The following is a 24,083-nucleotide window of genomic DNA, read 5'->3' as shown; positions in this document are numbered from 1 at the left end:
CTAGCTTTCAAGTCCAGATTTTATTAATTGAATTTAAATTCCACCAACTGCCATGGTGGGATTTGAACCTGTGTCTACAGAGGATTAGCCTGGGACTCTGGATTACTAGTCAAATGACATTGCCACTGTACCACCATCTCACCTACTCTTGTAGCCACAGTATTTATATCACTGGTCCAATTAAGTTTCAGGTAAACTCCAGGATGTTGATAGAGGGGGATTCAGCAATAGTAATATAATTGAACATCAAGGGAAAATGGTTAGATTCTCTCTTGTTGGACTTGGTCATTGTCTGGTATTTGTATGGTGTGAATGTTACTTGGCACTTATCAACCCAAGCTTGAATGTTGTCCAGGTCCTGCTGCATATTGTTACAATCATGTGAGAAGGGATGGGATGGCTCCCCTCTTTTCCCACATCTCGTTTGGCCACAAGAGGGTTTCTAAAAGGACATGCTTGTTAATTCAGTGTATGTTTAACTATTTGCATGCTGTGATGATAAAATTCACAATCAGTCAGGCTTTCATGAGCTTTTTAAAGAAGAGAGGATAGTTTTTATTGTACTTAGCCTGATCTAAGGAAAATAATAAAAAAGCTCCAACTTTTATGCGCGCACACACTCAAAGTTCACACGCACATACAAACAAATAGTTTACAGAGTGGGAGGATAGATTAAGCAATTTAAAACCCAGTAAAGATAAAGGGTATACACATTGGTGACTTGTCTGGCTTCAGGCTGAACTCGGTGGTCCTTCTGGGTTTGGCATCAAAGTGGTTAAAAAATGCAGATGGACGATTTATCTGTTCTTCTGAAGGTAGCAGCTGCAGGGTTGCTTTCTTTTTAAAATCTCTGTGGCACATGGAGAGTCAAACAAAAAATAGCAGGCAGGGTTAGTTGGATGAAGAGAGAGAGAGAAGGATTTGGCTTCTTCAGGTTCTCATTTGCTTGAGCACTGGTCTGCAGAGAAAACAGGTGCTTAAATACAAAAGGGATAGTTGGTTTGTCACATGACTCCCTCACCTCCCTCACTCCAACTACCCTGTGACCTAAATATGGTCATGGCTAATGGATTCTAGTTCCGACTTACATGATTAGATTACATCTGGGCCACTTCCCTTTGTAGCCAGAGTCCCTTTGTTCAAGTGATTATGTCTAATGGTTTGTCTATGTCCAGTTGAGTACCCAGGTGATTGTCTGGATGCTTTGTTAGTGGGGTAGGAGATGGCCCCCATGCATACTCCTTCAAGGCAATTGTTCCTGGTGAGGCTTTGCAGACAGGCTCTCTCCATTTCAATAGCATTGGAATGTAGAATGGAGTGATGCAATGTCCAACCATCTTTGACTGTGATTTCAAGTCTTTTTAAAAATTCAATTAGTGGTTTCCAGCCAGTAAATTCATAAAGCATTTTTTATAAAGCATTGCTCCACAACAAAACAGATAAATCAGCTTACAATATAATTTAGGAAAATGTTATTAACCTAATCATACAACAACTTAAATTTATATAATGCCTTTAACATAGTAAAACATCTTATGGCACTTCCCAGGAGCATTATCATATAACATTTGACACCAAGACGCATAAGGAGATATTAGGGCACATGACCAAAAGGTTGATAAAGAAATAGGCTTTAGGGTATCAACTGAAAGGACAAAGCAGGAAGATATTGATGGACTGGTCAGGTGGGCAGAAAAGTTGCAAATGGAATTCAATCCATAGAATTGTGAGGTAATTCATTTGGGGAGGACACACAAGACAAGGGAATACACAATAAATGGTAGGATTCTGAGAAGTGTAGAGGAACAGAGGGACCTTGAAGTGCATGTCTACAGATCCCTGAAACTAACATTGCAGGTATATAAGGTGGTCAAATAGGATAATTTCCTTTATTGGCCAAGAGTTTAAAGCAGGGAGGTTATGCCCGAACTTCATAAAACAATAGTTAGATTGCAGCCAAGGTACTGCATATAGTTCTATCATCGCAAACAGGAAGGATGTGATCATACTAGAGAGCATACAGAAGAGATTTACAAGTATGTTCTCAGGAATGAAGAATTTTAGCTTTGAGAAAATATTGGAGAAGCTGGAGTTGTTTTGTTTGGAACAGAAGAGACTGAGGGGTGATTTAATTGAGGTGTATCAAATTATGAGTGCCTAGATGGAGTGGATAGGAAGGACTTATTTCTGTTAGCAGAAAGGTCAAAAACCAGGTGATAATTTTTCATATTTATTCTTCCATGGGATGTGGGTGTCACTGGCTAGGCCAGCATTTTTTATTGCCCATCCCAAATTGCCCTTGAGGAGGTGGTGGCGAGCTGCCTTCTTGAACTGCTGCAGTCCATGTGGTGTAGGTACACTCATAATGCTGTTAGGGAGGGAGTTCCAGGATTTTGACCCATTGACAGTGAAGGAACAATGATAAATTTTCAAGTCAGGATGGCGTGTGGCTTTGAGGAGAACTTCCAGGTGATGGTGTTCCCATGCATCTGCTGCCCTTGCCCTTCTAGGTGGTAGAGATTGCGGGTTTGGAAGGTGCTGTCTAAGGAGCCACGATGAGTTCCTGCAGTGCATCTTCTAGATTGTACACACTCCTGCCACTGTGCATCGGTGGTGCAGGGGGTGAATGTTTGGGGATGGAGTGCCAATCAAGCAGGCTACTTTGTCCTGGATGGCGTTGAGCTTCTTGAGTGTTGTTGGAGCTGCACTTATCCAGGCAAGTGGAGAATATTTCATCATACTCCTGACTTGTGTAGATGGTGGACAGGCTTTGGGGAGTCAGGAAGTAAGTTACTCACTGTAGGATTCCTAGCCTGTGACCTGCCCTTGTAGCAACAGTGTTTATATGGCTAGTCCAGTTCAGTTTCTGGTCAATGATATACCCTAGGATGTTGATAGTGGGGGATTCAGTGATGGAAATGCCATTGAATGTCAAGAGGTAATGGTTAGATTCTCTCTTGCTGGAGATGGTCATTGCCTGGGATTTGTGTGATGCGATTGTTACTTGCCACTTGTCAGCCCAAACCTGGATATTGTCCAGATCTTAAGATAGAAGCAAAATACTGAGGATGTTGGAAATCTGAAATAAAAACAGAAGATGCTGGAAAAACTCAGCAGGTCTGGCAGCATCTGTGGAGAGAGAAACAGTTAATGACTCTTCTTCAGAGCTAAAGAGAAATAGAAATGTGATGGATTTTATACTGTTTAACAGGAGGCGGAGCAGGAGGAGCAAAAGTGAAGGTCAGGGATAGGTGGGAGCTAAGGAGAAATTTGACAAAGACGTCATGGACACAGGACAAAGGGATTATTAGTGATAGTGTTACAGACTAAAGAAGGTGCTAGTAGTTGCATTAAGGTAAGATAGCAGAATGTGTTAATAGCAGAACAAGGGTAAGCACTCTGTGAAAGCACAACATAAGAACAAATGACAGATGGCTTTGTGTGTGTGAGGTGTGGGGGGGTGGTCGGCAGTGGGTTGGGGGGAAAAACCCAAAAAATAAAATAATTGGATTAAAAAAGGGGTATAGAATGAAGAAAAAGTTCATGTTCTGAAGTTGTTGAACTCAAAGTTAAGTCGGAAGACTGTAAAGTGCCTAATCAGCACTTGTCCAGGTCTTGCTGCATTTGGACATGGACTGCTTCAGTGTCTGAGGAGTTGCGAATGGTGCTGAACATTAGACAATTATCAGTGAACATCCCCACTTCTGACCTTATGATGGAAGGATGGTAATTGATGAAGCAGCTGAAGATGGTTGTGCCTAGGACACTACCCTGAGGAACTCCTACAGTGATGTCCTGGGACTAAGATGACTAACTCCCAACAACCACAACCATCTTCCTTTGTACAAGGTATGACTCCAACTGGTGGAGAGTTTTCTCCCTGATTCCCATTGACTCCAGTTTTGCTAGGGCCCCTTGATGCCACACTTGGTCAAATGCTGCCTTGATGTCAAGGGCAGTCACTCTCACCTCAGCTCCTTTGTCCATGTTTGGACCAAAGCTGTAATGAGGTCAGGAGCAGAGTGACCCCAGTGGAACCCAAACTGGGCATCAGTGAACAGGTTATTATGAAGCAAGTGCCACTTGATATAGCATTGTTGATGACCCCTTCTATCACTTTACTGATGATGGAGAGTAGCCTGATTGGCCAGATTGGATTTGTCCTACTTTTTGTGCACAGGACATACCTGGGCAATTTTCCACATAGCCAGGTAGATGCCAGTGTTGTAGCTGTACTGGAGCAACTTGGCTAGGGGTGCGGTAAGTTCTGGAGCACGAGTCTTCAGTGCTATTACCGGAATGTTGTCAGGGCCCATGGCCTTTTCAGTATCCAGTGCCTTCAGCCATTTCTTGATGTGAAGTGAATCGAATTGGCTGAAGACTAGCACCCAAGATAATGGAGACTTCCGGAGGAGGCCGAGATGGATCATCCACTCGGCACTTCTGGCTGAAGATTGTAGCAAATGCTTCAGCCTTACCTTTTGCACTGATGTGCTGGGCTCTCCCATCATTGAGGATGGGGGTATTTATGGAGCCTCCTCCTCCAGTGAATTGTTTAATTGGCCACAACCATTCATGACTGGAAATGGCAGGACTTCAGAGCTTTGATCTAATCCATTGGTTGTGGAATCACTTAGCTCTGTCTATTGCATACTGCTTACCCTGTTTGGCATGCAAGTAATCCTGAGTTGTAGTTTCACCAGGTTGACACCTCATTTTCAGGTATGCCTAGTGCTGCTCCTGACATGCCCTTCTGAACTCTTCAATGAACCAGGGTTGATCCCCTGGCTTGATGGTAATGGTAGAGTGGGGGATATGCCAGGCCATGAGTTTATAGATTGTGATTGAGTACAATTCTGCTGCTGCTGAGGGCCCACAGCACCTTATGGATGCCCAGTCTTGAGTTGCAAAAGGAATCGGAAGCATTTTTTTCACACAGAGTGTGGTGCAGGTCTGAAACTTACTGCCTAAAATGTGTGGGTAGCAATCCTTATCGCATTTAAAAAACACTGGGCTGTTCAGCTGAGGTGCCATAACCAACAGGGCTATGGATCAAGAGCTGGAAGATGGGATTAGACTGGGAAGCTCCTTTTTGGCCAGCAGAGATGTGATGGGCCAAATGATCTCTTTCTGTGCCTTAAATCTTGATTCTGTTATAGAGCTGCAGAGAGGTTTAGGGAGCGAATTCCAAAGCCTATTCCTGTTTCTATTTCTTTTGTTCTTAAGAATTTCCTATTTTAACCAGTTAAGCACAAGTTTATATTCAAGCTAAATGGGCTTTACACTTTAATGGCAACAAATGGGGACAGTGGAGTAAGAAATCAAAGTATTAGGCCCAGACCCTGTGTTGTGTCTGCGTCTCTGACATGACACAATTTAAAATGAAAAGTCCCCAATTGGACCAGAGGTGAGCTCAGTGCCCAATTACTGACGCTGGGTGCTGCTTCAAGGAGAGATGGTGGTCTAGTTGGTAATATCACTAGACTAGTAATCCAGATGGCCAGACAAATTCTCTGCAGGCAGGCATGGGTTCACATCCCACCATGGCAGCTGGTGGTATTTGAATTCATTTAATAATTATGGAATATAAAGCTAGTCTCAGTAATGGTGACCATGAGACCATCATTGATTGTTATAAAAAAAACATTTGGTTCACTAATGACCTTTAAGGAAGGAAATCTGCCGTTCTTGCCTGGTCTGACCTACATGTGACTCCAGACCCCCAGCAATGTAGTTGACTCTTAACTGCCCTCCAAAATGGCCTAGCAAGCCACTCAGTTCAAGGGCAATTAGGGATGGGCAACAAATGCTGGCCTTGCCAGTGACGCCCACATCCTACCAAAAAATGAAGAACAAAAAAAAAAGAAATTGGCTCTGGACTGCAATGCTCAAAGGCAGACAGCAGCCAAGGTTGGACTTGCAGTTGCCTTGCAGATGGTAGTAGTCAGGAGAGCAGTGTGCCAGCAGCCACATAGTGCTTATAATTGGCTGAATGGTTAGTCACAAGGCACTTGACCCGATCTGCTGAAGCGGTGGCAATTTTGTGTCACCAACTTGAGCACCTCAGTTTGTATAACTCTGTTTCTTCAGTACTTTGATTCAGCAGAAACATCCATTATGGCCTCAGTGCACCCATCAGTGGTGCTGACAGGTGCATACTAATATGCTCTAGACCATTCACTCTTCCCGTTTGCCATCTGAAAATTTCCTTCTGGCCCTTTCCAGCCTGTTAACAAGCTCTTCAAGGAGCTTAACAGGCAGTTAATTGGAGGCGAACAGCTTTGGAAGCCAAACAGCACATCTGGGAGCGCTATTTTCAAAGCACGCCCGCACCTGAACTTGTCAGTTTGAAAATCCAGCCCCCTGAAACAAATGTAAAGCTGAAATTATTTTGAGTGTCAAAGAACATTATTGCTAAATATATTTGTGAAGTATTTTTGTCCAACTTTGGACATTATTGGATTTTTGAGGTTATTCCATTTAAATGGATCTCTCATTCATGGAGAGAAAAACACAGGGCTACATTTTACCGGTGGGGTGGACACGCATCCCCCCCACCCCCACCTTTAAGGAAAGTCAGCTGAAAGCCGATTCGGTCCGTGCAAGCCTACCCCACAGCCATAATATGCTGCAGGCAGGCTAAGTTGGCTAACAGTGGGATTCCCGTCCCTCACTGGGGAGGAAGTTCCACTCTCGGGAGCTGCCGGCCAATCTGATTGGCTGGTAGTGCCAGCAGTCCTGGCACGCCAAGAGCTCAGTATTGGGCGCTACTGGGGCTGTATCCAGTCCCAAGAAGAAGGCCCAATGGATCCTGGAGTGAGTAAGTCTGGGGTATTGGGCATGGAAGGCTTTGGACAGCTTAGGGAGGGAGGTTGGGGGGTAGGATGTGGATGAGGTGGGTTTTGGAGAGCAGGCAGAGAAGAAGGAAGGGGGTGTATTATCTTCAGTGGGCTGTGCCCAATGCGCAAAGGGCACCCCCCAAAGATAGTACCCTACTTCCTTCCCATCCTTTTAAGACAATTTTTTTTTAAAAACAGGCTGTCCCTCCTGCCCGCCTGCCCATGTCAACCATGTTATGGTGTGGGCAGTGTATTGTCGGGGTCAATTGGCTTGTTAACAATTGACCCTTAAATATTTATTTACACATGGCGGGCAGGCTGCCAATTTCAGCACCTGACCACCCACTGTGTTATGGGGGTGAGCTCGGGGGTGGGTGGGAAGGTGGTGGGCTGGGCACCTGCCCTGTTTTATGGCTCGCACCCCCCCCACCCCCACCCCCACCCCACCCCCTCCGCCACCGAAAACATGTGGTGGGGACATGTAAAATCCAGCCAATGGTCTTTCCACAGTGGCCAAGTTTAACCCTTATCAGGGTTTTTGATTTTCAACAATAGATTACATGGTATTTTGATAGGAGAAATAATAAACTTTTTGAAGGAAATCCTGGACATCATTCAATGCAACTCTTACATTCAACTTTTAGGTCTAAGTTTGGCCAAGTTTCGATCATTGTAACAACAATGAATCTGATTGAATTGGTAACATGCCAAATTGTATATGAGAAAACAGCAGACTGAAGTAAAGATCAATTACTCCATATACCTCTTAGGAGTTTCTTTATTAAATTTCAAAAAATATTTTTCCTCAGTCATAAGGCCAGTCTGGAAACAAATTATAGACTATAATGGAGATTTGTTGGGCATTTATGTTTAGGCTTTGATATAAAGAGGTTACATAATTTCATCATATTCACAAGAGAAATTACCAAATACCATTTAGAGCTACAAAGCAGTTTCTATGCATCGGTCATTCAACTTGGCTTATTTCTACCAGGCTCCTCCAGTTCTGATCTCATATCACCAAAATACACATTTATTGCATCAGGCTGCAAATTTTATTCTTCCATCAGCTGTGAAGGAGGCCTAAGCTTCAAATCATGCACTGCTGACAGGATTATGCATCTGCAATTACTAGGAACATCAAATGAAAAGTGTATTACTGACTTGTAGCAGAGTTCCAAATGGGAATGCATTTCGTTATCATAAGGCTAAACATGCCAATCTAGAAATTAAATATTGTTAATAACACGAGGTGAAAAGGGTCATCAAATATTTTACATCCAAATTTGAAAAAAAAAACAATACAGATATCTTTGCCAAGAGTACTTTATTATTCATAAAGACTGCCTTTTAAACTAAGAACGTAAGTGAAAGTCAGTTTCAATAACTAAAATTAGTTTAATGCAAGTTTGTAATAGTTAGTTGAACCAACTATCGTTTTCCAAGTATAATATAGAGCACAAATAATCGGATACATCAATTATGTTTAGGTAAATGATAGCTGATACAAATGTAATGGATACAACATTTTGATTGAATACATATGTAGTAGCTGAACAGTAGATTAAGTTGCAGCACAACAAACTTAATGGATGGTAATTTCCACTTGTCCGTCCTCTATTTAAAAGGGCACATTACCTCTCACTGTTCCAGGTAGAACTAATGGTCAAGTTATTGCTGGATGGAAGGCTCCGCTTTACATCACCAGCTTTTTACCTAGCCTGGTCATTTTAGATCTTAAGGCTGTTGATTGAGGGAGGAACAAAGATAAATATAGTTACTTATATTTCTGGAACATTTTCGGATTTCACAAAATTTTAAAACCAAATTTTGTTGGAAGAAATATACATACCACAACATTGTGTTGATGTCTTATGCACATAGTTAGTTGTGAAAAGCTTTGAAACAACACGGAGAGCTGGCATGCACTAAACGCACAGAAACATCTTATGTAAAAGTGTTAGATTAGAGAAGGTCAGAATTTTTGTTGAAGCCCAGAGAATATTAAAAGATTCTAAAAGTTCTTTTTAACAAAAATATTTTCAGCAACAAGTTCTTCAATTCACATACTGCACATTGAGATGTTACTCAGCACAGTTACTCTAAAGGTATCATTGAAATCTTCATTAAAATGGTACTAGAAGGAAAGGAAAGCCAAATAGCTTGTCCAGCAGCTTGGATTTTAGTGCTGAAAGTAGTAGTCAGTTTTGTCGATCAAATCCATAAAATATTCATCATGCATAGTATACTTCCCACATTGTGGAGGAAGAAACAAATCCTACAGTCTAAACATCACTGAGATAAGCTGTTATTTGCAAGTCAACAGTCATAACTACAGCGCTGTGCAAAATGTTTAATAAAAATGTTTTGCATCCTACCAAACCAGTTTCTAGCCAGAACATGAACTGTTCTTTATTAATGACATTATTTGATGTTGACTCATTATAACGTGGGTTGCTATATTGAATATTTATTCACAATTTCTAAATTTCAATGCAATGGGTTTATTTTTTGAAATATAAAATTGTTGTCAGTGCATCATTTTGGATTTTTCTCTTGGTATTAATGAGCATGAATTTAGAGGAAGTGATTGAAGCATATTGCTACACACCTCCTTTTGCTAATCCAGAAATCCAAATAATTAAGCTGAAGATAGTGCCGGAAAGACGGCTGAAACTTTTATTCCTTTCAATTCTGGAGGATTTCTCAGGTTTATTATTGTATAACATTAAAAGAAATATTTTAAATATAATAAAGTAGTGAGAAAAAAATTAAAGAATATTGTTTAAATTCAATGCAAAATCTTAAAGAATCCGAATGTAGCATTTTTTTCATTTGGCTGTATAAAAGCAAGTGAAATCTTCAAAGGGAAAACATTTCGTCTGTGGCAACTAAAATAAACAGAATTGAACTAAGAACAGTTTTATGCTATCATTTATACCCAAAATTATAGACAATTTCATTTGACTTCCTGTTTAGAGAGATATAAATTATTTTTCTCAGTTTGGCCAAATAGTTCAGGTATTACACTCCCATTACAGGTTGCATTTATGATGCTAAACCCATGGCTTCCTAGTGAGTTCCTTTATTTAAAGAAAGTTTGGAAACTGATCATATTTTGCAGGAGGATAGAGCACTCATCCTACGCCTTATTCATGGTAAATCAATTAACGAAAAAATAGCATATTTGCACACTGTTCATTTTGTCAAGTGTTGCTACATAATATTAAATTTCATACTGGAAAAATTCAGCAGGTCTGGCAGCATCCATGGCTAGTGAAACAGAGGCCTGAATTTTGCCATTGGTGGGTGCACACGATTGGCAGGCCTGGGAGCAGCTGGGAAACAGACCGCCGACTGTGATCGGCTCCCAACCGCAATCTCACACTGGCTGGACAATTAACGGCCCGCACGCTTGAAACACGCGCTGAAAAGCTCAGTGCTAGCGGGGTGGGGGCAGGAAGAGGGTGGGCGATGACGTCACCACGGGCGGGGGTGAGCGCTCCGAGAGAGCTCCCTGAAGGCAGACAGCTGCCTCAGGGAGCCGCAGACATTCAAATGATGAAATGAAGGTTTAAAAAGCGGCAAAAAAATGTCCATGCATCACAATCAAGCACCTGAAAATATACCCTATAAGAAGCTGTCCACAGATATTTATTTTCATTGTATTTCATAATGGAGATTTCATCCTGCTTTTGGATGAGGTTTGATGAAAAATGCAAAGGCCGCCTGGCTGATTCGCCCGTCTGCCAACTGTAAGGTTGGGCAGGCCACCAAAAAAAGTAGACAATTGCGCCATTGATGGGCTTAATTGCCCGTTTAATTGTCGGCGGGTGCGCTTCTGACTTTTGTGCTGGCCTGCCGAGCAAAATATCGCGCAAGTGCGTGATGATGTTGGGACACTTGCCCGACGTCATCTTGTGCAATGTTACGCCTGATCGGGTCAGGCACGCACCCGCCCGTGGGACTTAAAATTCTGCCCAGAGTTAACATTCTGGGTCCAATATGGCTCTTTGGAACTGTTCTGAAGAAGAGCCATATTGGACTTGAAACATTCACTCTGTTTCTCGCTCCAGAAATGCTGCCAATCCTGCTGAGTTTTTCCAGCATTTTCTGTTTTTATTTCAGATTTCCAGCATCCACAGTATTTTTCTTTTATTATATTTCGCAGATCATCCATGCAAAGTCTGCTAGGTGACATTTTAATTCACTTAATAAGAGCAACAGATGTTGCTGGTTAAAATTGTTCACATAAAGCTGTTCTCATAAATTTTGAAAGGTAAGGAATGTCACAGAGCTTTTGCGAAAGGCATGTTGCAACCTGCAGCAATGGATATTATGATCCAGTTTTTTCCATAATGTAATATTTATTGGAAAACTAAAGTAATTCTCATGCTTAAAAAACTGAATTATTAAATAGTGGTCTGGATTAAAGATACAGACAGTTAACATTCTGTCTCTGTAGATTTGGATTCAGTGCAGTAAACTGAGTTGGTAAATTCAAAATTTACATATAATCAACATGAACACATATCTGCCTCCCCTACCCTAGTAGTAGTTATCCTTAGTAGCCTTTGAGGATTAAATTGAATTATATTTTTTTCCCAATACTACTGTTGATTAATACTTAAGGGCTTAGTATTTACCACTGGAATTACAGATCCCTTTTGTGTATTTTTTAAATTAACCCCTGTCTGAGCTCCTGCAAGTCTATCCTATACACATTCTACGGCCAACTGTCAAGGGAGATTGGATGTGGAGGTAGGGTAAATATACCTGCTTTTATGCAATTATAGTTTGTGCAACAGTGTAAAATGCTATGAGCACTGTAAGCTCATGAGAAATTGGAGGAGTAGGCCATTTGTCCCCTTGAGCCTGCTCCACTATTCAATAAGATGGCTATCACGGCTATCTGATTGTGGCTTTAATTCAACTTTCCCACCAGCCTCCCAAAACCCTTGGTTCCCATGTCAATCAAAAATCTGTTTACCTCAGACTTGAGTATATTCAATGACCCAGCCTTGGCTGCTTTCTGGGGAAAAGAATTCCAAAGTCTGAGGACCCTCTAAAGAAAACAATCCTCTTCATCTCGATCTTAAATGGAAGACATCTTATTTTGAAACTGTAACTCCTAGAACTAGACTCCCCCATAAGGCGAAACATCCTCCCATCACCCACCCTGTCAAGACCCCAGAATCTTATATGTTTCAATAAGATCACATTTTATTCTTCTAAATTCCAATGACTATCGGCCTCACCTGCTCAACCTTTCTTCATTAGACAACTCCTTCATCCCAGGAATCAACTGAGTGAACCTTATTGAGCTGATTTAATGCAATATATCCCTACTTAACTAAAGAGGCCAAAACTGTACAAAGTGCTCCAGATTCAGTCTCACGAAGGTCCTGTATAGCTTCCCTAATTTTATATTCCATTCTCCTTGCAATAATTCCAACATTCCATTTGCCCTCCCAATCATTTGCTATATCTGCATGCTTGCTTTTTGTGATTCATGCACCAGGACACCCTGATCCCTCTGCACCACAGATTTTTGCAATCTCTCACCATTTAAATAATATGCTGCTTTTCTATTCTTCCCGCCAAAGTGGACAAGTTCACATTTTCCCACATTATACTCCAGCTGCTAAATTTTTGCCCACTCACTTAACCTATAAATATTCCTATGCAGACATTTTCGTGTCCTCTTCGCAAATTGCTTTCCTATATCTTGGTGTCATCAGCAAATTTAGTTACCATACACTCAGTCCCTTCATCCAAATCATTGATATAGATTGTAAATATTTGAAGTCTGAGCACTGATCCCTGTGGCACTCCGCTAGTTAGTTTGCCAACTGGAATATGACCTATTTATCCAGTCTGTTTGCTTCCTGTTGGCTGTTATACTAATATGTTACCTCCAATAACACGAGCTCCTATCTTGTGAAGTAACCTTCGATGTGGTGCCTCATCAAATACCTTTTGAAAATACAAATACACCAGATCTACTGATTCCCCATTATCCATCCTGCTTGTTACTTCCTCAAAGAACTCTAATAAAATAGACAAACATGATTTCCCTTTCACAAAGCCATGTTGGCTCTGTCTGATTGCGTTATGATTTTCTAAATGTTCTGCTATTACCTTATTAATAATGCATTCAAGCATTTTCCCTACGATTGACATTAGGCTAACTGGCCTATAGTTTCCTGCTTTCCGGGCAGGATTTTGCCCTTGTCGGGCGGGCTTGGCAGGGGAGGGCGGGAGTGCTTGGGAAGCTGACCGCCGTCCGTGATCGGGGCCAGACTGTGATTTCACGCTGGCGGGCCAATTAAGGTCCGCCCAGCATGAAACATGTGCCGCAGCACTCAGCGCTGCCTGTGTGGGGGTGAGAGGAAGGCAAACGGGGAACTTTGCGCATGCACGCAAGTGAGCACAGGAAAAGCTGCCTGAGGCACAGAGCTGCCTCAGGGAAATGAAGATATGAAAAATTAAAAATAAAGCATTTTAAAATGTTAAAAAAACATGTCCTCTCATGTGACTCTGTCACATGAGCAAGGACATGTTAGAAATTAGGATGAAAATTTTATATTTTTTTTAATGACAGATCGAAACCTCATCCCTCCGTGGATGAGCTTTTGCAAAAAATGCAAAGGCCGCTTGGCCTTTTTGCCTGCCCGCCAACCATAAGGTTGGACAGGCAGCAAAAAATTTATTTCATTTAGATTGTTAAAGGCCTTAATAGGCCTTTTAATTGTCGGCGGGCGCGCGCCAACTCCCGTGTGCGCCCGCTGACCAAAATATTGCGTGAGTGCGCGATGACATTGGGACGCTCACCCAATGTCATCGCGCACCATTTTATGCTCATTTGGGTTGGGGCCGTGCAGAAAATTCTGCCCTCTGTCTCCATCCATTCTTGAATAGAGGTGTTACATTTGTAGTTTTCCAATCTGCTAAGACCTTTTCAGGATCCAGAAAATTTTGGAATGTTACAACCAATACACACACGATCTTTGCAGCCACATCTTTTAAGACCCCAGGATGCAGGCCATCAGGTCCAGGGGACTTGTCAGCCTTTAGTCCCAAGATTTTTCCCAGTACCTTTTCCCTGGTGATTGTAATTGTTTTAAGTTCCTCCTTCCCTTTTCCGTCCTGATTTAAATGATTCTTGGGAAGCTTTTTGTGTCTTCCACAATGAAAACTAATACAAAGTAACTGCTCAATGTTTCCGCCATTTCCTTGTTTCCCATTATTAATTTCCAGTCTCACGCTCTAAGGGACCAACACCTACTTTAGCTACTGTTTTCCTTTTTATATACTTGGAGAAATCCCTAGAACAGAATTTCCTCTTTGGCGTGTGGAGGGTATGTGCCGTCGCGTAAAATGACACGCGCTGACATCGGGTGTGCGTCCCAACATCACCGCGCGTCATTGTGATCTTCCGTTCGGCGGGCACGCGCCGGATGGCGGCGGCGCACCCACCGAACTGTCAAAGGCCTCTTAAGGCCATTAATAAACCAATTGAACTAATTGACAGGGCTGCCCGTCCAACCTTAAGGTTGGCGGCAGGCGAAGAGCCCAAGCGGCCTTTGCGTTTTTCATGAAACCTCATCCATTGGCGGGATGAGGTTTCAAGAAGGTTTTATTAAATTAATAAATTTTTTTTACACATTTCATAAACAGGTCCCAGCTCATGTGACACATGAGGGGACATGTCTAAATAATTTCTATCTTTCTTTATTTTAAAGTTTCAAATTGAACTTAAACAGCCCAGCAGCGTATAATCGTGGTGTAGTGCTGATTGTGACCAGCTGTCAGCTTCCCGACCACCCCCCCACCTGCCCCCGCCAAGCCTGCATGCCAAGGGCAAAATTCTGCCCATAATGTTATTACTGACGTGTCAATAAAATTAGGTTAACAGTAAGCAGAGGAGTGCTAAAATGAATGATTGTTGTGTAACATATACCCTACATATTGATTCCCTTACTGAGATTGTGGAATCAGGTTATTTTGAGCTATACATTATGGAAATGGTATGATATTATTAATATGACAATAGAGAGCAATATAATTTGTTTTAAGGTGTTGGTGAGACAGAATATAAGAGATTAGCACTACACCTAAATAAGAAAAGTTAATTTATTAAGTGGCATCCTAGGCCCAACCATCTTCAGCTGCTTCATCAATGACCTTCCTTCCATCATAAGGTCATGGACTGCAGCGGTTCAAGAAGGCAGCTCACCATCACCTTCTCAAGGGCAACTAAGGATGGGCAATAAATGCTGGCCTAGCCAGTGATGCTCACATCCCATAAACGTATAAAAAAAGTTCCATTGCAGAATATACTTCACATCTCATTCTGAAGCAGAGTCATGTTCAACTTGAAACATTAACTCTGTTTCTCTCTCCACAGATGCGACCAGACCTGCTGAGTTTTACCAGTGCATTCTTCACATCACGTCTTTTGTAACAGGACTTCAGATTTTGACCAGTGTAGACAACACAGGTTTGTCTTTGAGATCAACATTCTTAACTTATTTTAATATTGGCTCTTAAAACATTACAGATAGAGGGATTAATAAAATGTTCCAGATCCACCAGGTTCATTACAGAATACTTTGTTGATCATCTCTGTTTGCCTTCCTACTTCAATTGTATATACCGGCACATATAAAAGGGCCCAAGAGCTGTGGGTCTCCTCTGAATAATACTCAGGAGGTGCCTGACCTTGTCTGATTTCCCAGGATCATGGAGAAATTTACATTAAGTGGTCAGAGGTGTGTGCCTGTGGTGGCGCCTGTGGTGGCACCGCACAGGCACACATTGTGTTGGGGAAGGGAATTTTGCAGCACTGAGCTACCACTGGGGTGAAGTATCAATGGGGTTAGAGAAGGATGATACTGCTGCTAAAAAGACAAACCTGGTCCATTTCCCAAAAAGAGATTTGGTCAATTTGCACGGGCTTTTCAAACTATTGTGGGACCCACTTCCGCCAGGATGAGATACTGACGAATAGTGCATCCTTACTTCATCCAGGTAGATATTAACTTGAGGACAAAACAGATGGAACTGGCAGAAATTCTAGCAAGCAATATGATCCATCTCTTTCGTTGATGTTCCTCCTATAGGGGGTTGAACACAAGATGCTCCCTTCGTACTGTCTGAGGAAATTCTGGTGCAATTGGAAAGGGAAGGGCGGGCACCCAACCATAATGGAGTCCTTCCCAAATTTTTCTTCTGCTTGCCATGACAGTGACAAACTAGATTGCAGAGGTGTCGATCGTCGACTATAAATAAGACTAGGCTTTACCTACAAATGTCAAAAAAACTTTTAAAAAATTTATGCATGAATGGCATGTGCAATGCTGGCTAGGCCAGCATTTACTACCCATCCCTAGTTGCCCTTGAGAAGGCGGTGGTGAGCTGCCTTCTTGAACCGCTGCAGTCCATGAGTTGTAAGAACACCCATTGTGCTGTTAGGGAAGGAGTTCCAGGGTTTTGACCCAGCAGCAATCAGGGAACAGCGATACAGTTCCAGGGAAAAATGGTGTGTGGCTTGGAGGGGGACTTGCAGGTGATGTTGTTCCTATGCATCTGCTGCCCTTGTCCTTCTAGGTTGTGGGTTGGATGGTGCTGTCTAAGGAGCCTTGGTGAGTTGCTGCAGTGCGTTTTGGAGATGGTACACACTGCTGACACTGTGCGTCGGTGGTGGAGGCAGTGGATGTTTAAGTTTGTGGATGTGGTGCCAATCAAGCGGACTGCTTTGTCCTGGATGGTTTAGAGCTTCTTGAGTGTTGTTGGAGCCGCACTCATCCAGGCAAGTGGGGAGCATTCCACCACACTCCTGACTTGTGCCTTGTAGATGGTGGATAGACTTTGGTGTGTTAGGAGATGAATTACTTACCACATAATTCCCAGCCTCCGACCTACTCTTGTAGCCGCAGTATTTATATGGCTAGTCCAGTTCAGTTTCTGGTCAATGGTATCCTGAGGGGGATTCAGCGATGGTAATGTCATTGAATGTCAAGGAGTGATGGTTAGATTCTCTCTTGTTGGAGATGGTCATTGCCTGGCATTGTGTGGCGTGAATGTTACTTGCCACTTATCAGCCCAAGCCTGAATGTTGTCCAGGCTTTGCTGGTCATGGATTGCTTCAGAACTCCTGAACACCACAGTTATTATAAAAGATGAATTTAATATGGAGTGTAAAATTGGGCCTGCAAATTCATGAGCTGTTACATAGTTAAGGGGCAATTTTAACCCAGTCAAAATCAGACAGACAGTTGAAATTGCCTGGACAACTTACCCATGGAGATTCTGCTATCTTCCTGCATTCGTCAACTGAGCAGAGGGAAAAATACCTGTTGGAAACCAGCTGGTCCCAACTTTAAATATGATGAAGGGGCTCCAATTACAACACTGGGGACCAACTGCTATTTTAACAATGGGCCTGATCAAGAAAGCCATTGTGGCTTTCATTCCAGATCAATCTAACTGGAAGGCAGTTGAGGCCATGAAATGCTCAAACGAATCAAGTCTGTTCCTCAAATATAACCTTTCCTTCTTTTCCTGAGCCCCACAAAGAAAGTTTAGTCCTCCCGTGTCCAAGGCTTGACTTGAGCCCCCAATCATGAAGCCCTACCAAAACCCTCCCCTACAGCATAACTAAGCGCTGGGGAACGTTCTGCCCAACATTGCGCTCCCATCCTCCAGCCAGCTGTCAGGCTTTACAAGCAACTAATCATGAACCTGTAAATGAGTCCAGGGTATAAAATCACCCATAGCTCAAGCTTCAGAAGTCAGGATGACTTTCCACCCATCTCGAGATAAAATGGGGCTTAAGTGCTATGCTTTACATTATATTATACAACACATTAAAACAACAACTGCAAATCATAAGATTGTATCTAAATTGAAAATGTAAATACTGTAAAATATATTGATGAAAATCAGCAGGTACTTTCTTTTGTGACTGTGAAAAAATATTCCTTGACCTTTTGCGGCAGAATATTCACAGAGATGGAAAATGTAAAACCATGCCAGCAATTGCAGCCTTTGAAAACATTTTCCACGATTGAAATATTAAAAGGACAGCGTACCAAAAGAACACTATAAAGTAGTGGTAGCAAAGGGTAAAAAGGAGTATATTTAAATAAAGCACCTGGATATGTTAGCAATAAGAAATATTTTTCAAGCAGTTCATAATTTTATGAATATTAATAATACTGTATATTTCTTGTATTAGATTCATGCAGATAGGTCAGCATTTCAAGATATTCCATGTTTACACATTTATAGGCCGATGTATAGCATAAAGCCCAATCTCCTTGAAAATATGTTGATAATTTTTTCCAAATCACTATGAATAAGTGAGACAAAATTAGGGAAAGAATTAGATGAAACAATTTTTATTTGCAGAAAAGTAAAGAATGTTAGCATAAGGTAGCAACAAACCATACTGAACTGATTAATATACAAACACATTGAAGCTAATTTTACAAAGAGAGTAGATTAGTAAAATTATGTTCACAATACAGGTCTAACATGAGAACAGCAGGGTCTAAAAGTACAAAAATATAAGGCTAAAAGCCTGCTACTCTAAGGCTAAAAAAACATTTTTTGCATTCCATTTTCAGTTTAAGTGAATCAATACATAATATAAAAAACTTGTAAATATGAAGGATTCCAAATTAAAACACAGAATGAAGAAATATTCATTATTATATTTTAACATTTTAATATGGTCATATGAAGAGTTATGATTATGAAGTTTTTGGGTTATTATATTTTGGGACTTTAGCTTAAATTTATGGTAAATGAAGAGGGTCACATGATCTTTTCTGCAATGTGCCTGATGGTAAGACCATCATTATTTACCTGTGGCCTGGGTCGATCCGCGATTCTGGGACTCTGGTGGGTGCTTTTTGCCCTGCAGCAGCCACCGCCTCCCCTTTTAATAGGTGAGGCTTCAGCCCCTGTGGCGTTGATTCCAGGGGAAGGATCGCTGGTGACCTTGCCATTGCCTGATTGGCTTATGATTTGGTGGGCCTTCTCAAAAAGAAGCAGCAGGGTTCTCTTGCCACCTCTCCAGCTGGCAGGCGAGACGCTTCAGCAAGATTCCAGCCTGAATCTCCCAAGCCCCAGAAAGGTGCCCTTTTTCTAACCAGTTGTGCTTTAATCTGCCCATTTACTTCTAAGATGAAAGAGAATTGGAGTCAAGGATATCTAATTAGCATTTCTATCTGAATGCAAGGTTAAAGTGTTTTCATGTTGCTATGGAGACATAGAAGAGAGCAGAGGAAGCCATTTTTCAGATCAGGTTACAGGCCTCCTTACAAATCAATGGGTATCACAGTCTCTGTGTGATCAGTCGGGGAGGTGATCGCTGGACTAGTAATCCAGCGACCCAAGGTAATACTCAGGGGACCCGGGTTTCAATCTTGCCACGCAGATGGTGGAAATTGAATTCAGTAAAAATCTGGAATTAAAAGTCTAATGGTGACCATGAAATCATTGCCAATTGTTGTAAAAATCCATCTGGTTCACTAATGCCCTTTAGGGAAGGAAATCTGCCATCCTTACCTGGTCTGGCCTACATGTGACTCCAGATCCACAGCAATGTGGTTGACTCTTGAATGCCCACTGAACAAGGGCAATTAGAGTTGGGCAATAAATGCTGGCCTAGCCAGTGACTCCCACATCCCATGAATGAATAAAAAAAAAGAAAGACTGTTTGGCTTTGCGCGCTACAACAATCGGACGTGGGATGGAGATGGTCTCTAGTCGAAGAGATGTATCCTGCAGCCATCTAAGGATTTTGGGAGATTTGTCCATAAGAATCATCAGAACAAGCTTTACTGCTGGTGGTGGATTCAAGAACCTCTCTGAAAACTGAGGAAAGTGCCAGGAGATGGTCACTCAAAGTTACCACTCAGTGAAATGAGGATATGGGAATCCATTGGAAGGCGGGAGCAACTATGGACTGTTTGCTAAAAGGACTGTAGTTCACTGGAGAGTGCAATGGGTGACAAGTATATTGGGGAATGATACTTTCAGTAGTCTAAAGTATAAGTTGTCTACAAAAAGAAAAGTATTTAGTCAATAGTGGGCTATTTTGGCTTGATGAGCAGGGGTGGGGCTCGCTGGCCGAGGCATAAAATGACGCACGGTGACCTTGGGTATGCGTTCTGACGTCACCGCGCATCATTCAAATTTTCAGCTCAGTGGTCGCGCACTCGAGTCGGCTGCACGCCCGCCGAACTGTCAAAGGCATATTAAGGCCATTTAACTATCAATTAAAACAATAAACTGAGCTGCCTGTCCAACCTTAAGGTTGGCGGGCAGGTGAAGAGCCCAGGCGGCCTTCGCATTTTTCATGGAATCTCATCCAGGGGTGGGATGAGGTTTCATGAAGGAAAAGGTTTGAAAAAATTTTTAATAAAATTCACAGACATGCCCCAGCTCATGTGACAGTTTCTAAAAATGTCCTAAAAATATTTTTTTCCCTTTATTAAAATTTTTAAAATTTAAACTAATCTCCCTGTGTCCCGACTCAGGCAACGCCACACCCCTTCAGCGCTTCCGGGAACATGTCACGCCGTGCGGGCCTTAATTGGCCCGCCCACATAGAATGGCAGTGCCCAGCCGATCGCAGGTGGTGCACCCCCTCGCACACACCCGCACAACCCTACCCCGACGGGGACAAAATTCTCCCCAGTGCTTTTTTAGTAATTTGGTACAGTAAAATTTTTTAAAACGTGAAATAGTGTCAAGCTATTCTTTCAACGAGTTATTTATTGGAAGCTCAAATCTCTTTTTAAGAGTTACTGATCTCTGTGGAGATGGTAACAAAATGAGCAGACCATTCAACTCCTAAAGCCTATTCTGAAAAATAATTAGATTACAGCTGATCTTAAACACATCTTGGAAACACCTCACTTAGATCACCCCTTAATCTTAGATACTCAAGAGAATACAAGCTTAATTTATGCAACCCATCCTCATGATTTAACCATTTTAACCCAGGTATCATTCTGGTCAATCTGAATTGCATCCGCGCCATGGCCAATATATCATTCCTGTGAGCTATACGCTCACTATATGCAGAACTATACGCAGTCCTCTAAATGGGTTCTAGCCAGAGCTATCAATTTAAAAAGTAGCTAACTTTATCAGGTTGAAAACAGCAGCAGAGTAGCATGCTTTTGAAATGAACGAGCACAATTTATTTTTTCCTCTGATTTCATGTCTGATCAGCAACAAGCTCCCCAGCATTGTTCATGCTATAAGTTTGCCAATTGGGGCACAGAAGGCTAAAGCTCAGAAGAAGAAAGGCGAACAGTATAGATTTAAGTATTGTACAAACAGATTGATTGGAGATTGGAAATAGATCATGAATTGGCAGATTCGAAAGGGAATTTGATAGATAGTTGGCAGAAAGAATGATTGGGAGGGTATGGAAAATGTGGTAGTGCAAATCATTTGTTGGAACAAGCCAGATGAACTGCAGTGTATTCATCTAGTCTTGTATCTTCTTATGTTCTCAATATAAAACATGGAATGCATCAATACACGTAGCTCCTTGGAAGCATGAGGCTGGGAAAGTAATGGAATACCCCAATGGAATGGCTTCCCAATGTGGTCTTTCCTTCCAGGCGAGTTTCTCAGGGGCAGGCTTACAGGTGGGTGTAGACAATCAAGACACTTAAGGACTCAATTAATGGCCATTTCTGGAGGCAGAGGCTGGCCTGCCCATGTCACACAGGTGCAGTACTGTGTCAGGAGCCTGACAGCACTTCGTAGGCGGCTACATTCGCAGCAGTTGGTGGGGTGGGGAGGGGGGGGGGGGGGGGGGGGGGTCAGGGATGGGGTGGGCGTGGGGGTGATGGGTGGGTTGAAGGGTGATCATAGCCTGATACATATGCTGATATCAATGGTCCTAAAGGCGGTGGTGCATCTGTGGCTAACTGTATTTTAGTGGAGGTGTACTCCCTCCACACTGATGGCCCTGACAGTTCTGGCCATCTGAACCCTTTTGTTAATGTTTCCATTGTGAAAGTGCCCCCTTGGACTCCTGCTTGAGCAGCAATTAACTCTTCCAATGAGGCTACCAGCCCTTCGGGCCCTCAGATTGGACCTCACTCATCTGTGTCCCACCCACCATCTTCAATTACATGGCTAAAGCAGAGGTAGTCGTCCGATCCCCTTAAACATGCGCCAGCAGGCATGCTGCTGAGAAGCATAGGCTGATCTGCAAATTGTCCTGACGCCTGAGAGTTTTATAAACCTGAAATTTTCTGGCCGCAGTTCCTGGCCAGACTTTGCTGGAGGCGGGCACCTGGTGGCATGCCCCATTAATTGATCGTGAACATCCAAGTTTTTAAATTTTTTACTCGCATATTTGCCGGAAGTGCAAGCTGTTAATGGGGCAACAGGGCACCTTCGTGAAATGGGAAAGCTGCCTGTGGAGTCAGCAGTTTACCCAAAGAATGTTAATGAGGTCTAATTTCAGAAAGTCTCAGGCCTCCTGGTTGAGGCACGTGCTTTGTTACTCATTAAGGCTGAAAAATGGGCCTAAGGAAAACTTCACCTCAAAGTATCTCCAAACTACATATATCTAGGGGTATTTCAGGCTTTTCAAAACTGTGCTTGTTAAATTTTGGCAACTGATCGAAATATTTTTTAAAATTCTGATTAGAAATTGGAATAGAACACACAATTCTATTAATTAATGACCTTTTGTCATTTCAGACATAAAGATTATGTTAATTTGAGAGTGGCATAACAGGAAATAAAATATTAGTCAAAAGGTTATGCATAAAGAATACTTGAAGTACTCAGAACACAAGTCAGTATTATCAATCCATTAGTAATAACAGGAAAAGTCAGGGTTAAGTTTCGGCTTGAAGAATAACTGTTAAGTTGTCATAAAAAGGAACAACAAGCACATTTTCGTTTGTCTTTTGTACCTGACACAGAGGCGTCATCATAGTTTCCAATTCCATCCATATGTCCATCAGAGTAATTTTTATAGGGACAATGATTTGTAGTTGTATCTTGGCCTGAAATTAAAGCAGATTTCTTTGGGAGAGAGCTCCCTCCTGTAGTTAGATTTATTGCAGCATATGATGTTTTATGTATCTCATCCCTCATTGAAGATGGGGTTGGATGAAGTATTGGGGTGGTGTGACTATTTGCTTGATGTGGTGACACCTCACTATCGTCGTCATCGCTGATCATAACCAGTTCTGCTCGGATAGCTCCTTCGTACCCCAAAACATTTTTGGTTTCATTTTCATCATCTACATTTTGGTATCCCATGAACACCATGGTAACTGGTTCCTCAGCGTTGATAGTAGAAGGCAAGGAATGGACAACATTAAAACTAACGACTGTTTCATCAGAAGCGGAAGATGACCCACAATCATGATCAAGCTCTGAGCTGATAAACACAGCCTCACGGTGATTGTCCATTTGCTGATGGCACCGAACCTGCACTGAATTCAGCTTATCTTCAGTTGATGGTGGCTCATTATGTTGCTGATCCTGATGTTGTGTGGAGCTCAGAGACCTGAAATTGGTTACAGGGCAAGGTGAGAAGGTAGCAGGTAAAGACGTTGGCAGTGGAAAAGTGGGCAAATTCCTTTCCTGATACACAACAGTGTCATTGCTTCCATAGGTTTGAGCCATAACAGGGTTATGCCTCTCAATTCTTTCATCTTTTGTCATGTTTTCTTGATTCATTGGTTCAGAACCTGTCTGCCCAGTGGGTAACATTTTAGGAGATTGGGGGTTATTATGGGAACTTGAGTAAACAGGTGCATGACATGCTGCAGAAACACTGGTTTGCTTTTCACCAGCCTGCTGTAACAGTGCCTGCACCTCCTCATGAGTCATGTTGTCTATGCCATTCTGCACCCGCCCTCCATCACTGCGTAAGGCATAAACGGATTTGACCCCATCTTCATAGACTTTAACACCTTTGTTTTTGATTTCATCGACCATCACTGGTACAGTTGATAGAATGGTGCTTTCTCCAGTCTTCATATCCTTTTGAACATTGATTTCCACAGCAAACAAAGCTGTTAAGAAAATATTTATGCAGGTTAGTATTTAATTGCCGCTAGATAATACCTTTGTGACTGTGAGAGAGCTATTAATGTGATTTACCAATAATAAAAAATGATCACACATTGTTCTGCAATGAAAGATGTGCTCTCTATACTGTCAGGTTTGGCCACTGATTCA

At 42.1% G+C, this 24,083-nt stretch overlaps 1 protein-coding gene across 1 annotated transcript in view; it reads right to left on the bottom strand.

Annotated features, from left to right (window-relative positions):
• Positions 1 to 8,147: 8,147 nt before the first annotated feature.
• LOC144692244 (palmdelphin-like) overlaps positions 8,148 to 24,083 on the bottom strand; it is a 74,380-nt gene continuing 58,444 nt past the window's right edge. Inside the window, exons 7-8 of the mRNA XM_078560839.1 lie at positions 22,805 to 23,917; positions 8,148 to 8,582 (exon numbers count right to left, since the gene is read on the bottom strand). Coding sequence (XP_078416965.1) covers positions 8,536 to 8,582; positions 22,805 to 23,917 — 1,160 coding nt within the window. The 3' untranslated portion in view covers positions 8,148 to 8,535. The remainder of the gene's footprint in view (positions 8,583 to 22,804; positions 23,918 to 24,083) is intronic.

The sequence above is a fragment of the Cetorhinus maximus genome, chromosome 17 (assembly GCF_964194155.1).
Source record: "Cetorhinus maximus chromosome 17, sCetMax3.hap1.1, whole genome shotgun sequence".
Lineage (NCBI taxonomy): Eukaryota > Metazoa > Chordata > Chondrichthyes > Lamniformes > Cetorhinidae > Cetorhinus > Cetorhinus maximus.
Note: the sequence above shows the minus strand (reverse complement) of the source record. Positions and strands in the feature narration are given on the sequence as shown.